Raw genomic sequence first — 26,872 nt, 5'->3', positions numbered from 1 at the left:
TATGTTTCTCATGAACTCCACGCCCAAGTCCAAGGTGTTACCAGACAGTGAACGTCTCCAGATGACAGAAGAAAAAAAAAATAAGTGCAAACTGAGACAGACCCTCTCCCGACCGTGGGAGAGCTGGGGTGGGCTAGAAGGGCAAGTGACGAGGAAGTACGAAGTGGTAGGACTGAGAAGGAAGAGAACAAAGCCAGCACATAAAAGCCAAAGCGGCAGGACAGGAGGCCCAAGGACTCACTTGTCATCCATCTGCTAGTGGCAGGGGAGGAAGGAAGACCCTTGAAGCTCTCCTCTGCTTTACCTTCCCAATGGACGGAGTGCTCACCTCCAACGACCACTGTCACCAGCACAAAGACCATCTATGGCTGCTGGATCAGCAGAGACCCTTTCTTTTTGAGCGCTGCACCCTGGATGCCCCAGATGCTGAGTGAGAAGAGATGAGCTTCTGCCCACTCCGATGAAGGATGCTGCTTATGAAAATTTGTTCACTTCCCACTACAAATTAAACAGCCATGGATGCTACTCAAAAGCAGGTTGCTAGCCACATGCGAGGGGGGAAAGTTCAGAATACGAATGTCGCATAAGAGTGGCAAGAAAACGCTGGGAAAACGCAGGCTGTATCTTCCCAGAGGCCCATCACCGAGAGCCCATGCAAATGAGTTGGCCAATCTAAAAATAACAGCCTCCGTCTTATTACCGACTAAAGCCCTTTATAATTATCATGTTGTTTACTCGGAATGATAACACAGCAAGGTGGGCATTGTTATCTCCACACCAGACTGATAAGCTGAAGCTCCGGGAGATTGAAATGAGAACTGAATTCATAGTCGGGTCTACCCAGGCCTGAGAGCCCGTGCTCCTTTCACTAGCCCTCAGCTATGGACACTCATGTTAGCCTCATTTCCTTTTCCTCTAGGGAACCGAGGAAAGGTTCCTCAGGCTGACTGGAGACAAACAAGGTGGCTCTATCTCCAGGGCTGGAAAGGACGCCACCGAATGATCAGGCCTGGAAGTAGGGTCAGGGTAGGTTGCCCCTGGGGAGAAGACTATTGCAGCACTCGGTGCCACTCTGAGCTGGCTTTGCCTGGTGGTCTTACGTGGCCCACTCTTGCTCTTCCTAGCAACCATCAAGTGCTCGCTTTAGACTGAGGACCGTGTAACATGTGTGTGCAACATCCACTTGAATGTCTGTGGTCACTCGTGTGTATGTGTGTGAGTGTGCACGTGTGTGCATGTGGTGTCAGTGATCGAGGTTAATGTGAGATGTTTTCTTCAATCATTCTCTACCTTATTCTTTGAGAAGGGTCAGTCATTGAACCTGGAGCTTAACTATTTGGCTGGCCTGGGAACCCTAGGCACCCTACTGTCTTTCTTCCTCAGGGTTGGGATTATATAGATGCATGCAGATGCATCTGGATTTTTTTATATGAGTTCTAGGGATTGAACTCAGGTCCTGATGCTTATGGTAAACCTGGAGAAGTTTACCCCAGCCATTGCCCCAGAACTGCGCAGCAACTCTTGGAGGTGGGTGCATTTACTATTAATAGTTTAGTGCTGGTGTAACTGTCTCAGAGGTGAAATAACTTGGTTAGGTTATATCTAGTAAGCTCGGATAATGAATCCCTGCATTATACCAATTGACACCAGAGGTTCTGGCCAAAAAAAAATGCCTTCTTCATTCCCCCAAACAATGAGAAGATGGTGGTGGTGGTGGTGGTGGTGGGGTTATGACCTCATTGATCGCACAAAGTCGAAGCCAACAGGTAGTGAACAGGCCCACAGAACCCAGGTTGACTTGGGTGCTACATTCAGCAGGCCCGACTTTGAAGCTGCCCTTGTACTTCCCTAACCATTTGTGGTCAGATAACTTAAGGCTTTGCACCTCGTTTTCTTCTACAACTGTAATGTTGGAATTAATGGAAATGATGTCCATCCCTTGAAATGTCCCAGAAGCTCACCGCTGACTTGTTCTATTTGGGGAGGACAATGGGTACTAAGCAACATCAATTACAGAAAGCAAGGGGATGACAAAAGCCACAGTAGAAGGGCTTTACGGACAGCTCACATGGAGACCATGGAACATCACAGGTGCACGGGTGTTTAGCTCAGTCATCCCCTTGCTGTGCAACCTTTCATAAGATGCTTGATATTACTGAGCCTCAGTTTCCTAAGGAAACTGAGAGAGAAAATAGTGGAACCCCACAGGGTGACTGATTGGTACAATGTGGGCAACACCTAGTGGCCGGTACAGACTGGAAGTAGCATGAATGCCATGATTCCTGTTTGGGGGAAAGCAAAGTCATGAGAAAGTAAGAGCTAGGTTTGTTGTTGTTTTTGTTTTGATGTTTTTTTTTTCCACAGCTACTTCTTAATTGAGGATAGAGTAGAAAGGAAGCCACTTTATCTCCAGTTCCTGGAGCTTTGGGAGGCCACTGAAAATTTCCAAGCCTTAGTTTTTCCACCTGTCACACAGGAACAACTTTTTATCCCTTCTAGTAGGATGTGAGCATTTAAAACAGCACACAGGGAATGTTAGCTGCTATTATTAGTTCTTTCTTACTTGAAAGCTTTTTATTTTCAGGAATGAAGATGAGAAAACTGGGAGGCACTTTCCCCATGACTGCTTACTAACTGAGAGAACCAAGGGAAAGTGCCAAACTTCCCCATCCCCCAGGCACATGGAGGAGCACTGATCAGGAAGTGGACAAACCCCAGGCTGAGGCGAGCCAAGGAGAAGTAACCTGAAGCGCTCTCTCGGCTCACATTAAACAGACTTCTCTTTGAGTCACCATGGCTAGGATAAGAAATGCCTTGGTCCTCTGTTTGTAACACATCCTTTTTCTGATTCTAGAAGCTTCTATTGGCTCAAATCTGTAGAGTTCTACTGCAGTGTTTCATGTTACCGTGGAAAGAACATTGACTCTGGGGTCCATCTCTTTCAGAGCCTCAGAACTGTTGTATCCCAGGTGGCTGCTGTAGACAGACTACTTTCCCTGCCTGAACTGGTTCCTGAAGTTATAACATACAGACAGATATTCATGCCTGCTGTCCACCACACCCGATGACGGGGTGTCATGTGAACATAACCAGAACTTGCTTCTCGCTCTCATTTCCTGTGTGCTCTGACTCCAGTCAGGAGGAAACAAGGGAAACATGGGTGACTAGCTCCCAAAAGTCTCTGGTCCCTCTATAACTTCAGCCCTCTGTTGTTAACAGGTAGAAGCCTTCTTGCCTGTTTCTGGTCCTGTCATGGAAGGATGGCTGTGGCAGAGTTTTAAAGATTGCAAGAAGCAACTACTGCTGTCTTGAAGAGAAAGGGATCTGCTGTGGAGCTTCAGCCATTGCGGTGTTTGTACCACAGGCAAAGCTTTATCAGCCTGCCCAGTTCATACCAGAACCATATGATTGCTGAGCATGGACTGTGTTTCAGCCCCATGGATGCCTGGGCTGTAAATGGTGTTGCTTCATCTTGGTCCCTGGGGGCTGCCTTCCTCCCTGGTTGTCAGAGCGAAACTACATTCATCCAGAAGACTCGGGGCAAGGGCTTGGTGGCAAGAACCAGGGGAGCCCCTCCCCCACCCTCCAGCCCTTTGCCTTCAGTTTGGGAATCCTTCCATTTCATTGTTCCATTAAGGGTAGTTTCATCTTTTAAGTGAACTTCAATGAATGATGAAATAAAATACTTTGCACAGATGGCCTTGCATTTGAATAAGAGGAAACCATTATGCCGTGTGCAGAACAGAGTGTTTTATTTGTGTTTCTAAGGAAGCAAAGAATGACTTTGTGAAGAGGAATGTTTCTAAGCTTGAAGGAAATCAACTTGTCTGCCCTACTTTTCAGTGTGTGTGTGTGTGTGTGTGTGTGTGTGCACTTGTGTGCACACGTGTGCAGGTGTATGTATCTGTGCATGCATGTGTGGAGCCCAAAGGTCAATGATGGGTGTTCTCCCCCATCCTTCCCCTTTTATTATTCGGAGAGAGGGTCTCACTGATCCCAGAGATCACCCTTTTGGCTAGACTGGCTGGCCAGGTATTACCAGTGGTCCTCTATTCCCTGCCTCCACGGTGCTGGGATTGCAAGATATTTACAGCAAGGTATACCTGGCTGTTAGGTAAGTGTCTAGCTTTTATACAGGCAATGACTTTATTGGTTGAGCTATCTCACTAATTTTTTTATATGGTGTTTATGAATGAGAAACTTGCTACATCAAAGGAGAAGATGGCGGTGGGTAAGAGCATCTAGAGAGTAGCTGGATGGAAGAACTGAAGGGTTTGTACCCACACAGCTGAAATCTGGCCTGATTACTTTTTCATTAGGCCATTTCCAGTAGATCACCTAATATTTTGGTGCCTTAATTTCCTCTTTTGTAAGACAGAAATAATAATAGCCCCTACTTTATGTGGTCATTGTAAAGGTTAAATAAGAAACTTTATGAAGTTATTGGAATATAACAAATGTTTAAAACTTGTACCAATTATCATTAACTACTGACGAGCTATTACGAGAGACTGAGAAAAACCCCGTGTTTTACATAGACTTGTGTACATCCCCCCCATGATGTTGGGAGTCCTATGAGTGTGTCTGTCTTTACCATTAGGGCCTTTGCTGATGACAAAACTAAGATGAGATTTTAAGGGTCGTCCCCAATGAATTGTGCCTGGTGACCTTCTTAAAAGGGAAAATTTGGATGAAGAGACAGACAAAGATACTATCTAAAGATGGAGTTGCACTGTTACAAGTCGAGGAAGAGAGTCAGAGGGCAGGCTGTCACAGTCCATCTGTAGTGTCTTTAGGAGGAGTCTGGCGGGACTCATACCTTGATCTTGTACTTCTAGCTTCTAATCTGTAAGACAATGGACTGTTGCTATATGTGGCTTGCTTTGTGGTATCTGTAGTAGCAGCCCTTGTAGACTAAATACACCATCTTCAAAAGTACCACACTGGGGGGAAATTTCTTAGAGGTAGCTGCTGCATCTATTTTCAGTGATGTAAAATCTTGTCTTTTGATTATAAAAACACTCAAATAAGTTACTGTTGGGTTTTGGATACATTAGATAATTCCAAGTATCTTTCTCCTTGCTGTCTTCTATTCATGTCTCGTATTGTATACATATTGGAGGAAAAGTGAGTTAGTCAATTTCTGATGAAAGAGGCATAAAAGTGAAGTCTTTCCTTTCCTCTTTCTCCCTATACTCCTTCTCAAAGATGGATCTGATGCCTGGAGTAACATTATCCACAAAGAGGATAGGAGGGCTATAAAATCAGGTGAAGAGATCCAAGGGCAGGCATTAGCCGTGTGGAGACGCAGAAAGAACCCACCTTACTGAGGGCATGAACAATATAGGAAGCTGACAATGTCACTTACCTAGGTGAGGAAGGAAAGAATCTTGATATAAACCAGTACAAGGTTTTAATGGTTGCCACTTTTTGCTAAGTTATAAGTGTGAGATCCCCTTATAGAAACACTGTCTTTTCTTTTTTAAATATTCATTTTTATTTTTAAAAAGTTATGTGTATGTGGGTTGTGGGTATTGCACAAGAGGGCAGGTGCTGACAGAGTCCAGAAGGGGGCAGCAAATACTCTGGAGCCAGAGAGTTACAGGAGGTTGTGTGTGGATGATGTAGGAGCCAGGGGAAAAACTCTGTCCCCAGCAAGAGCAATACGAACTCTGCTCAGCCAGCTGTCCAGTCCCTGAAACTTTGTCTTAATTGGCCATCTTGACTAGGACTTGGCGGTTTCTTTTTCTCACTTAATAGTTTTGAAGTGCATTTTATTTTGGCCATTAGTTCCCTCTGTGTCCCTTCTTTCCACCTGTCCCAAATATATTGTTCTACAAACAGACCCAGCTTGAGGGATTTATCATCTTTCTGTTCTTGGGATATGGCTTAGATGGACATAACCAGTGTGTACGGTCAGGCAGACTCCATTTACTCCATTGGAAGCATACAGTGGAGAGAGCATGGACTTTGGAACTAAACATAGCAGTTCCTGCTCAAACCCAAAGCACCAGCTATCTGGCCCATTAGAAAACCATTTAATTATAGTTAGAGCCTCTTTCTCTAACTACAAATAGGAAAACAGAATCATAGGGACAATGACTTAGATACTGAAAGAGACATGTTTGTAGGTAATAGGTCCTTAACAAATGACTGACTTTGGGCTACATCTCATGGAAAGGGAATTTGGGCTAGATCTATACTCAGAGGGACCGGACTTTCTTCTTACAGGACAGAGTTAGCCAGCTTAGGTCAATTAACTTCTTCAAACTTCATACTACCCTTTGCTTTCACTGAAGAAGGCTGAAGACAATGATCATAAAAAATAACGCACGAAGTAAAGAGAACTCTTTTGTTTTTCTTTTAAGAGACGTGATTGTGAAGGGAGGTAGGAGATGATAATTGTAACTCAGCAGGCACAACTGCTGTTTTGGGGGCTTGGATAATCTTTTACTTACGGGACATTCTGAGCATTATAGGAGATTTAGTAGAGTGTCCCTGCCCCCTGCCACACACACACTTACTAGATCAGCTTCTAGCTGTGACAACACGTGATTTCTATGGACATGTTAAGCATTCTCAAAGAAGTGGTGTGGTGATGATTGAGCAGGGCAGCTAAGCCCTTGTCTATGAAAGATCTTGCTGGAAGAACCTCACTGCAGAGAGCTTGTGAGGGGTCCCCATTACACAGTAATCCTGCATCATGAGCGCAATTACAAGAGAGAAGCAATAATTTTGCACATCCCTGGATCTTGACCAAGACCTTAACGAGCAAAGGTTGTGGTGACCAGTTATTACTCCATCTGGACTGCAAAGCCGGGAGTGATAATATTTGGACTACTTCATCAATCTGTGCCAAAGATCTCTTCAAATCAAGTCAACTTAATAGACAAAATATTTGATATTCTGTAAAAAAGACCTTATTGATTCCCATCCAGACTTTTCACACAAACCTGTTTTCATCAAAAAGATTGCCACAAGAGCGGTTAAGAGAAGCAGCTATCATCAGAAATGGTGCCTTATCCCTTAGCGTTCAGTAATGCCTCCAGTTGAATATTTATACGGCGTTTGTTCTTATTTCACATACTGTGTTTACCAAGCGCTCTGCTCTTGTCATACACAGAGATCACAAAGGATCTACTAGTCCCTGGAGTGACCGAATAGGGAGTCTTTCCACCTGGCTTTCCTTCCCCTCCACTCTCAGCAATTTCCAGAATTCCCCACGAACACCCACCCTTGGTCAGAACCCCCGTACATTTACACATAAGCAGTCTTGGAGCTGATACTCATTTACATTTCCTGTTGGGTTTTGGGGGGAGCCCTTGGTCTTCAGATTTCAAGATGCTGTTCTAAGAGACTCAGTTGTTAGGCTACAAAGCACTGAAGAGGGCAAAACTCGTGGGAGAGGCGGCTGCCCGGGAAAATTCATTATACACATTATTCATTATACACTTGAGAAATGACAAGATGCTTTGTAAGAACAGTGTGAGCTGTTCTTGCACGACGTTACCCACGGTTAAGAGCCTGTTCACTTCATTCCCAACTCCACTCTGGACTTCTTCTGGGTGTCTCACAACTCTCGTGCCATCTCTGAATTCCTAAGAGCAGGTTCCCTTTGTAGTTTAAAGAGGCTTTCAGAGCGTTGTCAGTAGAGGACCCACAATAAAACACAGCCCAGTTACCCCATGATTGTCTAATGAGCTGCCTGATGAGCTGACCATGTTTAAAAGCAGGGTTACAATCTTCTCCACGTTTATCACTAAACTATGGACTTGGTGGAAATGTCCATCTCATACAGACGTGACATCTCACCCTGGTGACGTCTCTGGTAGGGTCATAGGAAGATATGCAGGGTGTAGGGCTGAGTTTATCAGAATATGATGGCGTGGCCTTTCATGTATAATAAAGTACAGGGGGTAAGTGTCTGACCTTGGTCTTAACTAATCTTGGAAATGGGTACTGATGTATGATGCTTCACTCCATAAGTTATATGGTATCCTGTGTAAACCATGGTGCCACAAGTGACATGGAACTGAGCTGAAAAAGACTAGACAGAGGCAGGGTGCCTGGCTTTGTGGCCAAGACTAGCTTCCTATAGCCTGAAGCAAAGGGGAAGATTTGAAGAGGCACAAAAGGGATGGAGCTAGAACGAAAGTACAGCCTAAATTTAGGCTCATCCACACGGTGAATCCAGACAGCACAAGCTGAAGCGCCTCCAGAGCCTAAATTACCTTGGTTAGTTTTGAGCCGAAGCCTCAAATTCCCTAGGTGAACATGCTGGTGTGTGCTTGACTCTAGGCACCTACCATCTGAGAGGGCATTTCACACACTTCAGTCAAATGTTAAAGCCCGGAAAATAAATGGAGACCTCGGTGTGGAGCAGGGGGAGGTGGAGGGAGAAGGGCAAAGGCTCATTCCCTGATGTCTAACCCTCTCTGCCCAGCTCCACAAAGCCATAACCAACTCCATCCATCTCCCCCTTCTGCCTGGGTACAGTGAGTCAGCCTCATTTGCAAACACACACACACACAGGGGCAGATGTATCCGAGCCGAAAGCCGCTCAGATTCGTCATCATTTCCTACCAGCTGATCAAAAGGCAAGTTTCTTCTTTTAAGATTTTCATCTGGAAGCTTCACTACCCTGGATCAAACAGGGCAACGGTGCAGCCTCTCCTGACCACAGCCTAGATTTGAAAAGGCAAGTGCCTTCAAGTCCTGGGGTGTGTTATCTATTTATAAAAGAGTATGCTGAGCTTCTGCGCGCAGAGTCCAATGGCTCTTCTTGGTTCCCAAGATCTGCATCACATATGAGGCCTGTGTTATGGAGGAATTTCGTTAGCCTTTTAGAGTTTAGTTTTAGCCCAGCTATGCCCTTCTTTTTCTCTATAGACATTCATACAAAATCCAAAGTTGAATGCCTCAGAAGGGGTCTTGATGGGTTTTATTGGATCAAAGGGCTCTCTCATAATAAAGAAACCGCACTGAGATTTACCGAGTGCATTAAAAAAGAATGGCTTCCAGCCAGCCCTGGTAGAATTACATAGCAGTAAAAAATGCTTTGGCCAACCATGCTTTCAGAAAAGTGAGTGGTGATTTAAAGATTGTGTGTTAATTTTTAATTTTTCAGTTCTCTTTTTCTGACAATAATAATAGCAATAATGGTTTTTTAAAAAAAATACCCTGAAAGATGTATTAGAAAACCCTCTCTTCTTCAGCTTCCTAGCCAACACGAATCACATTGTATTCTAACTCAGATTTTCCTTATGAAACTCAATGCCTGCAGCTTCCTCTCTTACCAGGGCCATCACCCTACACACCCACTGATTACTGCCAGAACCTTAGGAGACATCTCCCTGCTCGCCCTCCCCTTTCCCAATCTATCCTGAATCCTCAATCAATTAGTAAATAAATATTTATGGAGCATCTAGCAGGTAATTGACATGAAATCATGTCATAATTTTATCACATTACACTCTCACTTAGGAACTTAGAGTACCTCCCTATTGCCAAATTAATCAAATTAAACCTCCTGCCAGATTTGAAGACCATCAATCATCCGGTGGGGTTCTGTCTCCACTACCGTTTCAACTGGTCATAGTAGGTGTCCCACGGCCCTGCTCCTTCCTGCCTCTCCCTCATTCCCTACTAATTCCTCCCTCCCACCTTCTCTGTTGCTCTTTCTGCTGCCTGGAGGTCTTCCTGGCTCACTCCTGGTTCCGTGTCTACCCATACTCCCCAGGACGGAGCCAGTCATCCTCAACTACGGGGATTTCCCCCTTTGCTGGACTCTAATAGCCCCACCCCCAAAGTCCAGTTTAGCACCCCTGTGTGTTTTTCCTCTAATGAGACAATGGACTAAGCAAAAATAATTTTTTACAAAATCAATATCTACTTTAAACTTTACATAGAATAACTGAAAATCATAACACTAGCATTATAGCTGTTATTTCCTATTCCTTATTATTAAGTAAAACAAAACTTAGGAATTTTAATCTCCTTTCCACGAGCACTCAGTTAACTGGTTGAGATCGGAGCTTCCTTGTGCAAACTCAGGTTTTCTTCACGGGAGGACCCCATGCCCAGATGGGCCTCACAGTGAGAACTGGGAAGGAGGCGAATCAGGTTTCCTGATCCAGGTAAACAAGGGTTCTTGGTGGCTGAAGTTTCAGCGAGTCATTGTTTGAGTCAAGGAAGAAATTCTATACTGGTGTATGAAAAAGAAAACCTCTCTTATGTTGCTAATCCCCCCTTTTAACCATAGGTGTCGTATCCCTAAACCCTTCTGAAATCCCAAATGGCACTGATCCCAGGGGACTGTATAGTCTCTTTGGTCACCGGGAGGTAAGATGGCTCGCACAGTTTCCCCAGGACGCACGTCAGTTCTAAGAAGACGTTAAGCCCGGGTGGGGGAAAAGTTGCGCTTTCAGATACTGAACTGAAAAAAGCTCAGGTGGAGGGTCGAGTTTCGCTTGAAACTCAAAGCCAAAACGTCCCGTGATATTTAAGACTTCCCTTTGAATGTGCCTGGGAGCCGAAGCGGGCAAAGCCACGACCGCGCTCTAAGCTGAATCCCCGACCATTCTGTTGTCTGGCTCACTGATTTGCTCACGCATTTCAGTAGGCACCCAGGTGGAACCAGCTCAGATTGCAGCTCATTAGCGCAGCCGAATAGGAGTTTAAGGGGAAGTGTGTGGTAAACAAAGGTAATCCCGATTTAAGCAGGAGAAAGCGACCTTTCTCTCCTCCCTAAAACAAATGGCTGTTCTTGGGCGGCACGCTACCCGTTTTACTATTACTGGTTAATACGACCGTAGGTAGAAGATGCAGCTGAGGCCCGGCTGAACAGGCTCCACAGTCAGGCTGAACATAATCCCTCATGTAATGAAAAACCTATTTCTATTTCTGAGCCCTCACTACTCTTCATACTGAAGAGCCTTGTGCCTGTCACACATTTATTGAAGCTTATTACTCATCTAGGCAGCGGGGCCCAGTTAGTATTTGGAATTATATTTTAAATCACAATTTTTCTATTATTTATTTTAGGATTCCAAGGCTGCGGTGAAAGCATGTCAGTGTTATTCTTGATGCGCATTCAAAGGCATTAAAGCCCCAAGTCAAAATTCTTTGCTACCTGAAGAATCTTTAGGCACAAGTGGAAGGAAACCCTTCCATCAAGACACCACGGCGACCCTTCCATCAAGACACCACGGCGACCCTCCCTCCCACAGATACTTCTGTGATTATACAGTTAAGGGTGGAGATTGGGAGGGTCTGGGTCAGCGTCTCAGTAATCCTTGCTGCCCACGGGTTTTAACCATCTACAAATCATGATCTTTTTTTTTAACTTTTATTTTTGGCTTTTGAAAATTAATGGGTAGAATCTTTTAGGATGCCAAAGACAGGACTGCAAACAGATGAACTAAAACCATGGCCTCATCTTCCAGAAGAAAAATAAGAGCCAGTGTAATCTCAGTCAAAGGATTTTCTGAACTGACCACGAAGTAAACTTCCCTTTATCTCGAGGCTGGGGGTGAACATGTGGTTCTTTTTTGTTCTATAGAAGCCAGTGGAAATTATTCCTCTCCTAGTCAATCACTTGGTTCTTTCTGCTTATCTATTTTTAGGGAAAAATACGTATACACACATACATTTATATGCAAGTGTGTTAGTATACGTACATACATATGTATTTGTGAATATACATACATACCCTACAAAATATATTACTCAGGTACATCACACATACACATACATACACACACATACATACAGTCATGCAATGCACACATGCACACACACGTACACATACTTGCATATACACATATTCACACACACATTACACACGTACACACAGACACTCACGAATACATGTGACCCCCCCACCCCATATTCCGGCTACATAAAGGATGTTCTCTCAGATCACTTTTCTCTCCTGTATCCTACTTTTTTTCCCATACTTTCTTTTCATTTGCATCCAAAATATCCTCCGACATTAGGCTCTGTCCCCGCCTTCGCCCATCACTAGACTGAATTATTGGCCCAAATTTGACAGAATTGCTTACAGAAGACAAGAACCCTTTCCATCCTTCTTCAATTCACACCTAGTTTCTTTTCGTCCGAGTCTGTCTCTACATCTTTACCACCAGACTCCCACACGGGTCCTTCCAGGAGAACGCTTGTTGTCTAATGTACTTCTTGGTGAGTGTGAGCTCTGAGATGTGTGCTGATCAAGGCTTAGAGCCAGCTCCATCCCCTGTGGGACTGTGGGTCTCTCCTCAGTTGGTAGTGTTTTGGTTTTGTTTTGTTTGGATAACCTTGTTTTGTGGGCATCACAGGCAACGTAAAATTTGAGGGGATAGTGGGGGTGGTAGGCAATGTGTGACAAAGAAATAATTCCAAAGGGTGTGGGCAAAATTATCAAGGGTTTTTAAGTGTGTCTGGCTTCCATGTGATGTCAGGTTTTTATTTATTTATTTTTCCCTTCCTGCTGTGACAGAGTTCTCCCTTGGCAGGGCACACAGAGCTTGTTTAATAAATCTCAGAGTCACAAAAACACTACAATCTCTCTTCCTTCAAGGTAAATCTAATCTCAGGGCTTCCTTTGGTCCCACTCCCCCATTTTCGCTCTGGCATTAAAACAAGCCATCAGTATTTCATTACACGCTAGCTCTCATCTCTGTGTGGTCAGCTGACCTTTCCAGATGCTTAATTCCTGTCAGTTTTGAAGAGAAGAATAAAACACCAGGCAATCAGCAGTCACATCCTCACAAAAGAAATGAAGACATTTCTTCCAAGACAGGGTCAGGACTGGAAGGCCGTAGGCGGTACCCTTACCCTGCGACTTTAGGAATAAAGAACTTGAGGAGGGGAGAAGGTAAGTGGGGGTTGGAGCTGGAGGCTAAGAGAAAGCTGCGGCTCAACAAACTAATGCGTTTAAAAAAAAAACTAAATTAAAATTAACTGCATTGTTATTTATTACTATGCATATTACATTTAAAAATTAATCTTGTTGGAATGGATAAAGGTGGACTCTTCTTGAGAATGGTTAATGGCGCAATGTTTGGAACTGGGGAGGGGGTAGAAGTGACTCTATCTGTTCAAATGTAAGCAAACACCAAGAAGGAGTGAACCCACGCAAGCAGTTCAGAAGACTCCCTAAATCGCACCAGATTCACCAGTCAATGGTTTCATCAACTGTGCACAAGTGGAGGGGAGGGAGGGGAGGAAGAGAGAGACATGGATAATGGGAACCAAAATAGTTTGGAGAAGAAGTCGCAGTGTTTCATGGCATAGTGAGGTGACTGTAACTCATAATTTATGGTACACTTTATAAAGAACCAGAAAAGAGTTGTTTGAGGGTCCCCAGCGTTCCCATAAAGAAATGACAGATGTTTAAGGATGGAGGTGCTAACTATGATGACTGGATAATTTTTATTGTATACATTGAATTATCACCTCATACCTTAAACTTGTACAACGCTTATGTGTCCACTAACGTATTTTCTGAACCCACACAAATTAACCTATGTTTCTGACAAGAACATCGAGGGCAGGCTTTTCCAGAGCAGTGGTGGGGGTCTATGTTGGTGAGAGCCTGTGTACCTGGGTCAGATAGGGACAATGATCTTCCTTCCTTTTTATCTGTTATGGTCCTTGACCTCTTGGTCTGTCGTGACCAAGGAGTGAGGTGCTGATAGTGTGGTCCAGTTAGGATTAAAACACTTGGTTAAACGATAGCAGTTTGTACACCCACTACGTTGTGTTGGGAGGTTGTGTTGTAGGGTGACCTCAAAGAGTCTATTAGACATTCACTTAATGCCATGAAGATAAGCAAAGTGAGGCAAAAAAAGACCTGGTCTAAACCAGCCCTCCTCCTGCTCATGTTGATTTTGAATAGGATTGAAGATACTTGAGAAGACCTTTTCCTGATTATGAAGTAAACTCCCTTACTCTCTGGCTTCCAGGGTCATTCAGAGACAACAGGTTTGAAGGTGAACATGACTTGGAAACCCCAACTGTTGATGTTCCCCTGAGGAGCAACACCACATTCGCTCCTTCTTTCTCTGACGTCATTCTCAGTAGCAAGGGCTATAACTGAATTACATAGATATCAATTAGACACAACGGAAGATAAACCACTCTCCGTGCGAAACGATTTTGCGGGATGAGTTATTTTTTAGAGGTCCCCTTCATAATCCATTTGAAATAGAGATTGATGCTTGGCATCAGCTGCATTACTCTCATCTATTAGGCAAGGGCCTGCTGTGTCTATAAACTCAATTTCCTTTATCATGGTAGCTTTCTGGCTTATTTGGATAAATGTTGAGCTGTCCACTATTGTTTATCTTAGCAGTTCATGAGGGAACCCAAAGCTTAATGATATAAGATGAGGGGGTAAAACATCACCTCCGTTCTCAATGACTGCTTTGCTTCTCAGTATGCTGGTTGGGTGACTGCTTCAAGGCATTGTGGAGAAGATTATGCTTGGGGGCCAGTCTCCCTATACTCTTCTAGTTTCTTCATATTTTATCCTCCTTGATATAGAATTTCATAGTCTGTATTGTGACTTAATGCTTCCAATTAACTCTATTCAGAGTCTGCATTTTTCTTCGGTTCTTAAGTTCTTAAGTTCTTTTTAGATAGGAATTCTTTTTTTTTTTTTCTTTTGATGCTTGACTTTTCACTTCAGTCTTGCCAAGAAGTGTCAGATAATCAGGGGCCAGCTTTGTCTGTTGGTTTGTTTAGAAGCTTTAAATTTTTAATTTTTAAAATTTGGGAGGGAGGGAGGGAGGGAGATGACAATGTCTCCATTTGAGAATCGACAGGATATGAACAGATGGAAATGTTCTCACTCTCTCTCTGTACAGCGATTAGTCCATTCCACGTTTCGCGGAAAGAGAAAGGATGACGATGGACCACTGACTCATACCAATAAGTTAATAAAAAGCTTTTTAGCATAACTTTTGTCCCTGATGGTCCCAAGAAGTAGGATGCTCATGCCTTTTATCACTGTTATGTGCCTGATTAACATCAGACTTCCAGTCACTTATGCAAAGCATAACTTACTCCAGGCCCTTTGAACCTTCCTATTAACTGAACACTTTTATGGGGTTGCTTATTAGACTCTAGGTGTAGGAATAAAAGTCAAGTAAAATGTGCTTGATGCTGGGATTCGCCAACAGATTCCAGTACGCCATGTAACCGACCAATCGCTTAGCGATATAAAAGTCCATACCAAATAGAAAGGTACCAACTCAGTCTATGGATGTACACTTAAAAATTTTAAGTTAATTAACATAAATTAGTAATACATAAAATTAGCATACAATACTACAAGATTTCCTCCCTGTTGGGAAGAGAGTAACCCCACAATTCTCTTGAGGTTCAAGAAGTCTATAAGTCTTGTTATTAAAAGAAAATTTAAATATACATACTCTAAATTTAGGTAATGCCCCAGTAGTCTATGGTGATAAAATTTAGAACATAAAATAGTCTTAAAATCAGTTTGAAAAAAAAATGTATCTAATTCCAAGGCACCTCACACTTCCCAGAGGGATGTCATCATATTTATTGTGGCCCGAAGAACTGAATGCATTGGACAGGCTGCCACTTCTTTCTCTCCGGGGAACAGAAGCTGGTCTAATCTAAACTTCATTAAGGTGTCTTGAAAGTGCCCATGGTGTAATATAAGTCAGCAAACGAAGGGAATTGCATCATGGCTGCGCAGGCAAAAGTAAGGTAATATGTCCTTCTTTTCTAAAGATCACAGTCCCCAGGGGAGAGGCAAACGTGTTTGCACAAATCTTCCCACAAATGACCTAACTTGACTGAAAACCCAGCCCAAGGGAAGGGCCTTCCCTAAGAGCTGTGAAGAAAACCATGATGAAAGACACACAAAGACGGGGCCAATCTCGCCCCTCCCTTCTTTCCCATACCTTTGTTTTTGAGCAGTAAAAATCTTTTGAAATATGCTACACGGTCCATTTCTAAGAAATTTCTCTTTAAGAGGGGAGAATAGTATTTTTTTTCATGTCACCCCTCCCAATTTTTTTTTTTTTTTTTGTTTTTTGTTTTTTGTTTTTTCGAGACAGGGTTTCTCTGTGGCTTTGGTTCCTGTCCTGGAGCAGATTTTTTTTAATACCAATATGTAACCATGTTGTCAGATTTTCTGATGCATTTTGATATTTACTTGAGGCCAAAGAGTTGATGATATAAAAAAAAATGAAATTAGCAGCCCATGTAATGCGCTCGTCTCTTTTTATGACAGTATTAAATGTGTTAATATAGCTGATAGGCTGTTGGTTTCTAACACGGAGGCTCCTAATACGAGGTATCAGTCTAAGGAATGATTTGTTTGATAAGAGGACTCAGGCACAATTTCTTTATATTTGTTCATCTCAATCAAAATATGAATTTAGGTAATAGAATTTTCTCTGGCAGACATGAGAAGTCTGGTTTAAGGTGACCTTAAGAGAAATACTTATGTTTTGGGAATTTGCTTTGGGTCAGATCTCTGTCATGTGAGGGAGATTCCGTAACTGAGCAGGGCATTTCAGCGAACTAAAGATTGTATATGGCTGTGTGCATAGACCCAACTCACCACATAATAGTTCTTTTCTCTATCTGGAGCCTCATCGTGGCTGCTTTTCTTTCTCCGCACATCTTCATTTACAGAGCAACAGCAAACAGACTTGCAGATTTATGCCATCATTTGCTTCTTCACCTTGAACTCCTGCTGAATTCTGCTATGCTTTTGTAATGCGAATGCCAAGTGGTGGCTGCCTGCCAGACACAGACACTTCCTAGCTTCATGGAGGCAATGCTCTTCCTTCCAGGGAAGCTCAGACCCCCGTGGGAGGGCTTTGAATACCCAGCCTTCCCAGCATTCAGTGGCCTAAATGCTAAATGCAATCAGGACTGCGGGAACGGCACTCACAACATCAGGGAACCAGAAAAATTCCACAGGACAGGACACATGAAAGCAAGGACTGGGGATTTGAGATACTTGGAAAGGAATTCTCATGGATGATCCAGCTCAGATCTAATCCCAAGCAGAACTCATTAATTCAACAAATATTTGATTGCCTTGTACAAGCAAAGTGGCGTTAGTCACTGTTACGGGGCAGAATGGCTCCCAAGCCTAGCTTATTCTTACTAGACTTGGCCGACAGTGCAAAAACTAATAGAGTAGTCACAGTAATAGCATACATAGCTGAGTTTCTGTAATCAGACTGCCTCTTCTGGCTGATGTTATCTTACAAGTCATTGTGAGCTGTCCATTCACATGGTTGTTAGCAGGTGGTCTGTGTTTCTGTCCTGCCAGACATACAAAATAAAGATGATAAACGCGAAGAAACGGGGTCAGTTGAATGGATGCCCTTTTCCCTTAGGGAGGCACGTTATATCTGCATACTACTGACTGCGTACCAGGTTGCTAGAGTGGTTCTGTATGTGATAACCATTTCTATTAATGCTTGGAACTTCTTTTTTTTTTTTTTTTTTTTTTTTGATTTTCGAGACAGGGTTTCTCCATAGCTTTTTGGTTCCTGTCCTGGCACTAGCTCTTGTAGACCAGGCTGGCCTCGAACTCACAGAGATCCGCCTGCGTCTGCCTCCCGAGTGCTGGGATTAAAGGCGTGCGCCACCACCCCCCGGCTCGGAACTTCCTTAAAAGAATTATTTTTTATTTAAATTGTGTGTGTGTGTGTGTGTGTGTGTGTGTGTGTGTGCATGTGAGTGTGTATAGAGCTGCCTGGAATGTTCAGAAGATAGTGGATCTGGAGTCAGCTCCCTGACATGGGCGCTGGGAACCAAACTTGTGTCCTATGCGAAAGTAGTTCAAGCTCTTAACTACTGACACATCTCTCCATCTCGGCTTGAAGCCTCTTCATAAATAGGAATGATCTCTGTTTCGTCGGAGGAGAAACTAAGGGGCAACGATACTAGAGAGGAGGGGCACAGCCACAGTCTCATGGCTGTGTGTAGTGCGAGGACACACATCCCAAGCCTGGCCTCTCTGACGCACATGTACAGGTTTGTATCTTCTCTTATGTCACCTGCTGTGTGATAACCACAAAGGACAAGAACCCACGCAACAATAGTACAGACAGAATGCAGAAGAAAATAGTGCCTATGGACGATGGACAAGAACCCACGCAACAATAGTACAGACAGAATGCAGAAGAAAATAGTGCCTATGGACGATGGACAAGAACCCACGCAACAATAGTACAGACAGAATGCAGAAGAAAATAGTGCCTATGGACGATGGACAAGAACCCACGCAACAATAGTACAGACAGAATGCAGAAGAAAATAGTGCCTATGGACGATGGGCCCCGTGCCTGGGGAAATGAACAGATGTAAGATCGAGGAGGAGAAGAATTCGAAAGTTGCCTGTGGAATACAGGGCGTGTAGGGGCCTGGCTGTTCCCCTAAAAGCCCAGGGTAGAGAGCTTGCCTAACATGTGTTTGATCTGTAAAGTCACAGGGAAAAAATTTTAAAGTCTTTTTTGTAAAAAGTAAGAGTGGTCTGTAGATTTGATGGCTGGTAGAGTGATAATTGCATCAAAGACAAAGTCAAGGACAAACCCAGGGATGATGGGAGGTAAACAATAGTTAGTTAATCAACACATCCTTGTGGAGACCAAATCATGACCTGGCAGATTCCCCTGCAATCCTTGCAGTACAGACTTTCAGTTGTATCTGCTCTTTCCTGCTTTATTTTGTTTGGTTTTTGATACAGGGTGTCTCTGTGTAACAGCCTTGGCTATCCTGAACTTACTCCATAGACCAGCCTGGCCTTGAACTCACAGAGATCCGCCTGCTTCTCCCTCTAGAAGAATTTAATCTAGTGCTTGGATTACAGTTATGTGCCATTATGCCTGGCCCTCCTCTCTCTCTTTGCTTGAGTGTATTATACAAAGTCAGACTTGGAATGGCTCTCTTGCTCTCATTTTTAGCTATTCCGTGAAGCAGGAAGGGCTGACAGTGGCCTGGATTTAAGACAGGAATCTTGGAAGGAAATCAAGGCAGTCTGTCTTATCTGCTGACCATCCAGAGTGTCACAGTTCAGGCCTTCCAAATAGCATGCAGGTGTCCTTAAAGAAGCCACTCCCTTTTTGAAAGCAGAACTCATTTATGTCCAATGTCAAACATGAAGTCCAAATGTTACGTGCGGCTGCGGGTGCTAGAGGCCTAGCTAATGAATGACTTAATTTTCTTTCTGTAAATTGACAGGGCCTCTGAAATCAAGAGTACAACTATGAAATGCCAATCCCCCTTCCACAGACTCGCTGGTGTGTAAGTGCTGACAGGACTTTATTATCCGGTTAAGAGCACATTAGCATATCTATTAGATGAACCCTCTGACTATACAATCGGAACAGATAATGTCTCACTGGGTCCCCTGAGTTATTTGTGGGCAGCTCCTTTTTCTTTTGGACCATCTGGGGACAGGGAGTTAGATAGAAATGTTATTTGCTGGACTGCTCAGATTTAATACTTGGCCTTCTGCCATTTGGATAAGAGGAGGCAAACTCACGACTTGGAAGGTAGGCAGGTGAGGCTTACTATTTCTCTAGACAGTCCGCGAGCAATGAGTCTGAAGGAGAGACCAGCAACTCTCCCGAACCGCATCCTCACAGAGAACGCCAGGCGAGCATTGGGTTCCCATCATTTGCTGTCATTTTCCTTATGTTTTTTCCTCAAACCTGCTCTACTCTTTGAGATGAGAATACACAAAATAGCAGCTGAGAAAGCGGGATTCATCAGTATGAGTCTCAACATATCAATTTTCAAGTGTGGCAACTTTAAACACACGCTAGGCTTTTAGTTTCCATAGAAAATAATCTCTCATTGTTTTCAAAAGAAACTGAAAGCACCCCAAATTACCACACTTTTAACATCCTGACATGTTGATGGCCCGCGTTCTTCACAGATCAAAGTCAGAGTGGCAGAAGGCAGAGCGCCGAGGAGCTTAAAACATAGTATTTCATATTTAGCAGGAATTACAGCAGGGAACAAGACAAGGTGACTTTCTAATATCATTCACACACACACACACATGCACACACACACACGCACACATGAGCACACACACACACATGCACACACGCGCACACACATGTATATATATTTTGGCATTAATCGGAAGAGCTAAAGACTAATCTAAGATGACATTAGTGCCCCTGTCTTTCCTTCCTGGCCACACAAAGCAACTAACCGATGGAAGCCAAAGAGAGGCCATGTGTGCTTTGCAATCCACGGATGGTAGTCTGAGTGGTGTCACGAGGACCCGTCGTGTGGACTCTTTAGAATTTCTAGGAACATGTGGGTCTAGCAGCAGAGCGACATGTTGGAAGCGCCTTCCTCCCTGGATGTGGGGGAGCCTTGTCAAAACTTCTCTGCTGTTTATGGAAATGAGATCTAGTCGGGTGTTAACCCGAGTCAAAGAGAAAGTGGGATCATTCGAGGGCCCAACGTTGTTACACGCCTGTTGGAAAAGCTCAGTGAAGAACATATTGGGTATTGATGACGTTTTAAAACAGCCCATGAATTTGCAGAGGAGGTGGGGGGAGGTAACCAAAGGTGGAGGGCAGAGGATTATGGGACAAAATTGTAGTCAGTTCTCCCCCTATGTTGCGCTCTGTCTGTGGGTGAATGAACTGTTTCAAGTGTCTAGTTAGAAACTGTTATTGTAGGATGCAACCATCTTTAATTTTTGATTTTTTTTTGATTTTCCAAGACATGGTTTCTCTGTAGCTTTGGAGCCTGTCTTGGAACTAGCTCTTGTAGACCAGGCTGGTCTCGAACTCACAGAGATTCATCTGCTTCTGTCTCCCAAGTGCTGGGATTAAAGGTGTGCATCACCACCGCCTGGTAGGATGCAACCTTCTGGAGAAGGATTTTAAAAGGTTGCTTGCTTTCCTTATGTTTTGACTGGGGCCAGGAATCCAGATTAGTTATTCATTATGAATTAGGATATCTGTGTCCCAGCATGGCAGTCACCTGCTCCATTTACGGTACATACATGACTGGACTCTTAACCAGTCAGAAAGTTCCACCCTGAAAAAGTATCATTAGGAAATGAGTAGTAAAGACATCGAGTGTGCCGACAAACTGTGATCTCTGGGTCAAATCTAGTTTACCCCTTGTTTGTGTCTGGCACAGGACCTAAGGAGTTGTTTTCAATGACAATAAAAAAATCCAAAGGATGGTATTTTGTAAGCCATGGAAATGGTGTGAAGCTCAGTGTGGTTTGTGGACACACTCCCCAATGACTGTCTGAGTCACAATGACTAAATTCTGCAGAACCCAAATTATTCACTGCCTGCCTCTTCGTGGGAAACACATGCTGACCTCCATAACACAAGCCAGGATGATAGTGAAGAAAGCTGGAAGGGGGTGTTACAGTTTCTGCCCATTGTAACGGCTCTAGAAGCACAAAGTCCAACCACTATTCCCTTGAGTAAGGACAGAACTAGGTAAGAGGGGTTGAGACCATCAGAGGGATGACTGGGTTTCATTTGCTACTTGAGAAGCTGACTGAGTGCAGTCTTGAGGAGGTTGGCGAAAGACAGGATGCTCTTCAGAAGCCCAAGCATATATAGTTTAGAAAGTTATAAGGCCCCACCATGGCTGCCTTTAGCTAGACACAACTAGACTCAGATCAGTGCTTATCAAATGATCTCAGTATGCCAATTTCCTCTTCTATTCCAGAGTATGCTGGTGACTGGGCATTTGTCTTAAGTGGGATAATTATATAATCTTATGTAGAAGTTCTTTTTAACAGGAATGCTTCTAGTTTGAAGGAGGATGGGGGGCTCTAACCTGTTCCTGTTGTGTTACACAGGCTAGGAAGATAAAAACACAGTATATTTATATTAGGCAGCTGAGAGCTTCTATACCGGTTATAAGTTGGAAACTTGAGAATTTAGAGGGACTTCTGACATTGTGGGCAATGAAAGCACCTGAGTTATCCAAGGGAAAAAGCCGTCTCCCATGAAAGCAGCTCCCGGCCTATCTCAGCCAAGTTCTCTCAACTGGATTTGTTTGGGCCGGGGGCTGAGGGACATACACAGTGGTCTCATGATGATGGACCGAGCGACACACAGAGCACTGTCATGATGACTCATGCTGCTTTTCAGAGTACCTTCTTCTGGGTGTTTTTAGGGGAACTTGGCGCAGAGAGGACTGGACAAAAGAACATTCCATGAAAATTCTCTCACCCCAGTCGTATGAGCGAGAACTAGGGCAATTTCTCCTGAGTTGGCGAAGGCCCATATCTTCCAGTTAGCACAAGGGCACATCTACCCACATGCCTGGATGTATGGAAGAGCTTGTCATGGGGCTACGCTATTCCAAATTGCTCACTTCTGGAAAGGCTTCTCTCCACGGGTTTGAACATGCAAGAAAGATAATTTGACCTATTTGTCACAATGCCTGGCAGGCCTGAACCCACTGCCTGCCCATAAATGTCCTGGGGCTGACGCTTCCATTTCAGGACCTGTCATGTTCTCGTGGAATAGGGAGCTGTGTGTGAACCAGAATGGACTGAGGTCTTGAATGTGCCAGTCTCTTTAACAGGGGGGCCTGGGATTTTATGTTTCCCTTCTGTCCTTCCCCAATGGCTTGTTTTAGGTTGGTGCAATCCATGCCTGTGCCCCACAACACTCTCCTCTGTGTTTGCCATGCCGTGTTTATGCCCCTGCAGCTTTGTAATTAATAATATACTGCTTTTCATCTTCAAAGTGATTTATACACATTAATTAATCCCCACTGTACTTCAGAGATTCTGTCCGTAAATAACTATCATGCTCTCACACTGTACTTAGGAAGCCAGGGCTCAGAAGGCAAATGGTTCTCCACAGAGAAACGGATTGCTGGTGCCAGTGTCAGCACTCAAGAGTCCTGGTCCCTCACTGAGTCTGCAGGTCTCTGGTCATCTCTGGGGAGGGGCTAAGAGTACCTTGGAGCTCTGCCTCTACTGCTGGGCAAACCGGCCTGTTACATCCCTCATTTTGAGTCATGAACTATTTCTCAATACTCCAGGGTCAAAGCATAATCTTATCTAAAGCATACAAAACAGGAAATGATGGATTATAAACCAATAAACCATAGTAAGATGCTCAGGACCAGCTTCCAGTAGCCTCCAGACTGAGGATAAATATGTTTCCTAATCCATCATTCACGAGTTACGCACCTGATTAAAACATTAAACTCTCACTACACGGTTGCCCGTTTATGTGATCACCCTTACAGAAAGCTATTATATTTTAACCATCGAGCTCAATAAATCAGGCGCTAGCCATCTATCTCTCCCTTGCAAGGGGAGAAGGAGACACACTGGGGATACCATTGGCAGAGGCAGGCAGTGCCTCAATTTCTATACCTGGGTTCCCTGTGGTGCCCACTGGCCCCCGCAGAACATTAAGCCTGAGAAGTGCACACATGGATCCTTTTTGAATTTTCTGACATAAAGCCACATCATGCAAAGACCCTAAGGGCACATTCAATTTGCCTCTGCCAAGCCCCTGCAACAGCTACCTGGGGACTCACATGAAATTCCCTCTAATAACACAAAGATGCCAGTTAAGTGATGGGGTGGGGGTGGTTCAAGTCAATCCACTGCTGTATCCTTCATCAAGAGGTAAGAAGCAGGCATGACTTGAAAGTAGGGATGCTGAGTGTCAGACCTCAGGCACCACTGAGAGCTGAGGGTCAGAGTGAAAAATCTTTTGGAACACCCCAGACAAACATTACCCCTTTCCTCTCCCTGGGGTGTCAGTGTTCTCAGTTTTCAGAGGACGTTACTGATAAACGTGGCTGATAGGGAACATATAAATGTTTATGTTTCTATATTAAGACAAGCATAGTAATACTGTGGAATATACCGTTGTATGTTGTTTTTTCATGGTTTACACTAGTCTGCCTTGGGCAGCGCCCCATATTTCTAGAGGCACGCCATTATACTTCTCTGCCATCAGGGTAAGTTTAGGTCAAATGCCCTGGGAAGTACTGGTCTATCTCTTCTCTGGCAGGCACCATACTAGAGGGATAGGATTAAGACAGTAAAGGAGCCCCCACCGCTGAGCAAGAAAGGAAGGCTGAGGTTTGCAGAAGGAAGGCCAGCTTCGTCAGCACCAGCGCTGCCTTGTCTTCTTTTCAGAAAGAGGAGGAGCTTTTGCCTGCATGTTTGGAGCTGTTTGGGAGTCAGCCCCTTTTAGCTGGTGTTTTATAGGTTTGCTTTGCCACAGCTAACCCGGGGAGATCTGTCATAGCAGCCCGAAAAGCAAGCCAGAACCATCAAATGTTTCAAATAAACTTTAACAAACATCACCACAGCCTCTGCCTGGGCCAGGAGATCTGCCATTGGCAAGCTTAACTGACAGAGCAGGAGCAATGGGGTACACGAACTGTGAACAGGCTTTGTGTCCAGCCCAGGACGCTCATATGCATGTGGCGCCCTGCCTCTGAGCTCCCAGCATCTGCTGCTTTGCATAGTTCTGTGGTGGTACTTCATAGATGCAAATGGACACCCATGGCACAAGGAAGAAGGTACCCTCATAACTTCACCTGCATGCTACCATTGTGCACACCCCAAGCTGGAGGGGCACAGCTGCCACAGATGAAAACCCTATTCAGACCCAGTGCCACGCAATGAGATGAGACCTGAGGCCGAGAAGAAGGAAACAAAGGAAGCTGGGCAAGGTCCACTGTACGTGAGTGATCTGAGTCTAGAGGAAGACCAGGTCGTGGGCCTTGGCTTCTGGATCTCAGTTTAGTTCCATAGCTCTGAAACCCAGCAAGCTAGTTTGGTTTTCTCCCTGGTCAAAATGTTTTGTGTAAAATGACACCTATCCTTGTCTTGAGTTTCTAGCTGAAAGGAACCAGGGATGCATAAATATCAGAGCACTGGTTTGCACTCAAATCCAGTGATGGAGAAATTTAGGCGACTGCCATGGAAGCAAAGGGTGGATTTACGGGAAAGATAATTTTCAGCTCCTCTCCAAGAAAAGACACAGCCAGAATGCTTAACTTCACCTCTGATAAATGTCAGCTAGAGTCATGACTGGAATGGATTCCAGGAGAGAAAAAAATCACTCCTATCCATCACTCATGATTATGTTTTTCAAGAGCCAACCAGCAAATTGCACAGACAGCAGAAGGCTTCTAAAGTCACAAGCCCATGGCCTCTTCCTCCACCTTCTCACCACAAGGATGGCGAACAAGGTTGCTTTGACTTACCTATAAAATATGCCAGCAAAATGGCCAAGAGAAGGGCCGCAGCGATGGCCGACAGGGCAGCGCATTTCCAACTGCAGTATTTGGAGGGCTTCTTCAGCTTGAAGGCCTTCCTGGAGAACGTATTCCGCGGCAGCAGACGTGGTGGTGGCGTGTAAACAGTTCCTGAGGTCAAAGGGTATCCCGGAGAAGAGCTGCTGAACAGGGGCGTGCTTCCGGAGGACGTCTTGAAGAGGAAGTGCCTGAAAGGACGAGTGAAAGGGTCAGCCTGGCCACGGCTGGCTAATGAAGGCTGAGCTCTCATTCCTTTTACTTTGTACAGTTCCAGTAAAACGTTAGTTAACTTGCCTTTCCTTGGTGTGTGTGCGCATGCGTGTGTGCGCAAAGGCTATTTTGGCTGGCGATGCACCTCAATCCCACAAGCTTTCCTAATTTTATACTTTCATTGATGCAGAAAGATGCACATAGGAGAATCCAGCAAAGCATACCGAACAAATATGAGAAGTGAATTACTGTCACTCACTCAGAAATGACGACAATGATGCGGATGCTAAGCATGATCACATATTAGATCCGTGCAATTGAAGGCTCTTGAAATGGGTTGTCATCACCGTTTACAAACTAAACGTTATAATATCTTTAATTTAGATATCAGACACCGGATTGGGAAAAGGCAGGTAACTGGCTGGGGCTTTAAAACCCAGGTAAAATTATCTGCTGTTAAGCATTGCCCGAGACTGCCTCTTTCCCCCTCATTTCTTGTCCATTTCCATCTCTCCTTCCACCAACAGCAACCATTAGTCACTTTTCCTACTCAGGCTGCATCTTTAGGCCTTGTGATCGTAGCTACTTTCAGAAACATCTTTGCCCATCAATTGAACATGGTGTCCTTGGTACCCAGACCTATAATGTGATAACTCTATAACAAAACATAAAGTATGAAAAAAACATGTGACTTCTCAGAGGATGGTCATTCCAAAGATATTTCACAGGGCATCAACTCTCTGACAAGAGATTATCCCCTTTCATAGATATGCCAAGGATGAGATTTTGAAGTATGACTGGCTACACATTATTTAAAACAAGGACATGTCCAGAAGATGAAAGGTATGGATGGCTAGTCACCTTCTAGAGTTTAGCTGCTCAGGGCAGGGGCTGTAGCGCACTTTGGACGTAGTTCATCCTTGTGTGTTTAGTCCCCAGTAAAGATCCCAACTTTAGCAAATGATTGCATGCTTGCACACACAGCTGTGGTCCTCCCATTATTTTGTAGTTGCATTTGCTGCAATAGTCAAGACAGGCAGTTTCTCTTTCCTCATATTTTCAGTAGATGCATTTTTATCTTTTGATACAGCATCTTTCTATGTACCCTGACTGTCCTTAACTCACTGTGTAAATCAGGGTAGCCTCAGACTCACAGAGATCCACCTGACTCTGCCTCCCAAGAGACAGGATTAAAGGTGTGTGTCACCCATCACCCACGCCCAGTCATGTATGTATTTTACTTAATGGCTGTTTATATCTGTCATTAGGACATATATTTCCTTATACCTCACTTGAGCCCCATGGTTTGCACTATAAGACTGTCTCAGTTTTAAATACAAGAACCCTTAAGCTCGGAGTTAGA

At 44.2% G+C, this 26,872-nt stretch overlaps 1 protein-coding gene across 13 annotated transcripts in view; it reads right to left on the bottom strand.

The window, feature by feature from the left end:
* Window positions 1-26,872, bottom strand: part of Tenm2 (teneurin transmembrane protein 2) — a 1,249,250-nt gene that overhangs the window by 236,052 nt on the left and 986,326 nt on the right. For all 13 annotated transcript variants that reach the window (XM_041675940.1, XM_041675943.1, XM_041675944.1 and 10 more), the window contains one exon: window positions 25,249-25,487. In XM_041675940.1, the coding sequence (XP_041531874.1) occupies window positions 25,249-25,487 (239 nt within the window). The remainder of the gene's footprint in view (window positions 1-25,248; window positions 25,488-26,872) is intronic.

Source organism: Microtus oregoni, unplaced genomic scaffold, assembly GCF_018167655.1.
Source record: "Microtus oregoni isolate MIOR12 unplaced genomic scaffold, Mior012 000027F_ref0000203, whole genome shotgun sequence".
NCBI lineage: Eukaryota > Metazoa > Chordata > Mammalia > Rodentia > Cricetidae > Microtus > Microtus oregoni.
The sequence above is the reverse complement of the archived record's forward strand: the minus strand, read 5'-3'. Positions and strand labels throughout refer to the sequence as shown.